This window comes from Wasmannia auropunctata, unplaced genomic scaffold, assembly GCF_000956235.1.
Source record: "Wasmannia auropunctata unplaced genomic scaffold, wasmannia.A_1.0 LD312999.1, whole genome shotgun sequence".
NCBI lineage: Eukaryota > Metazoa > Arthropoda > Insecta > Hymenoptera > Formicidae > Wasmannia > Wasmannia auropunctata.
Genome location: NW_012049891.1, coordinates 1 through 1,046, shown reverse-complemented (window position 1 = coordinate 1,046; position 1,046 = coordinate 1). Strand labels below are relative to the sequence as shown.

The 1,046-nt window shown below is 27.6% G+C and overlaps 1 protein-coding gene across 1 annotated transcript; it reads right to left on the bottom strand.

The window, feature by feature from the left end:
- Positions 1-3: 3 nt before the first annotated feature.
- On the bottom strand, positions 4-820 carry LOC105460959 (the record flags this gene model as incomplete). Its single annotated transcript, XM_011707465.1, has 3 exons — positions 781-820; positions 404-524; positions 4-85 (listed from the first exon to the last, which is right to left on the bottom strand). Coding segments are annotated over exons 2-3 (201 nt in total), but the record flags the coding sequence as incomplete, so codon positions are not given.
- Between the last annotated feature and the right edge of the window lie 226 nt (positions 821-1,046).

Genomic DNA, 1,046 nt, shown 5'->3' with positions numbered 1-1,046 from the left:
TTTATTTTCGTAGTTTCGTCTTTGTGCATCAATTATTAACGAAGCTGCTAGCCGCGGTGAAAGTTCTTCCATTAACCATGGAAACCTATATCGGTAAACAAAATTGAATTATATCTATAATAATTACTTTAATAATTGTTGTAAACATTTTATTAATCATCATAAATACAGTGAAACCTATATGGATAAATAAAATTGAATTATCTCACTAATAAACGCCATAAATATCTTATTAATTAAATAACGGTAATGTACAAAAAGACTTTTTACAATAAATAGGACAATATTATTAAAATAAAAATGTCATTTGGCCAAATATGACAATAAAAGAAATAAACTGATTGTGTGATATTGTAAATTTGTTTCAATAGATTTGTTACAAACTCTCCCGACTAACTTTTACCTAAGCTTTGGCTTCTTTACTATTCCGGTAAGTACTAGGCCCGGATAAATAGTGGTGAATTTAACTGATGATTTTCCGTTACTTAATGCACGTAATTCTTCAGATACAGTTTCCATCATTGCTACGATACATACATCAAAATATGTAAGAAAGCAAAATATGTAATTATATATAATAACATGTTATGCTATCAGCGTGCTGCTACGTATAATTATGTATAATAAATGTATTTTTTTTTCTTAATTTGTGTATGTGTTTGTATGTAAGTGTATACGTATATAAATGTTCATTTATCTTCATTAGTATAGTTTATATTCCTTTATAGTATAATATTTTATTATTTATGTCGTAATATTGTTAAATATGAGATAAATTACTTTTGATTGCGCTTTTCGAAGGGCAATAGGTTGTTCCATAAGGGCTCCAAAAAATCCTAGTATTGATGAAATTGCTACGACATGACCGTGATTTTTTTCTATCATACTTGGCAAGAATGCTCGTAATGTCTGAAAATAGTTCCTTTGTAAATAACAAAAGTTTAGTTACATGCTTGTTCAAATCGTATTCAAAGAACAAACGGCAAGCTAATGCAGTTATATTTCCAAAATTGATAAATTTCATTGAGTTATTTTGTGTATCACGA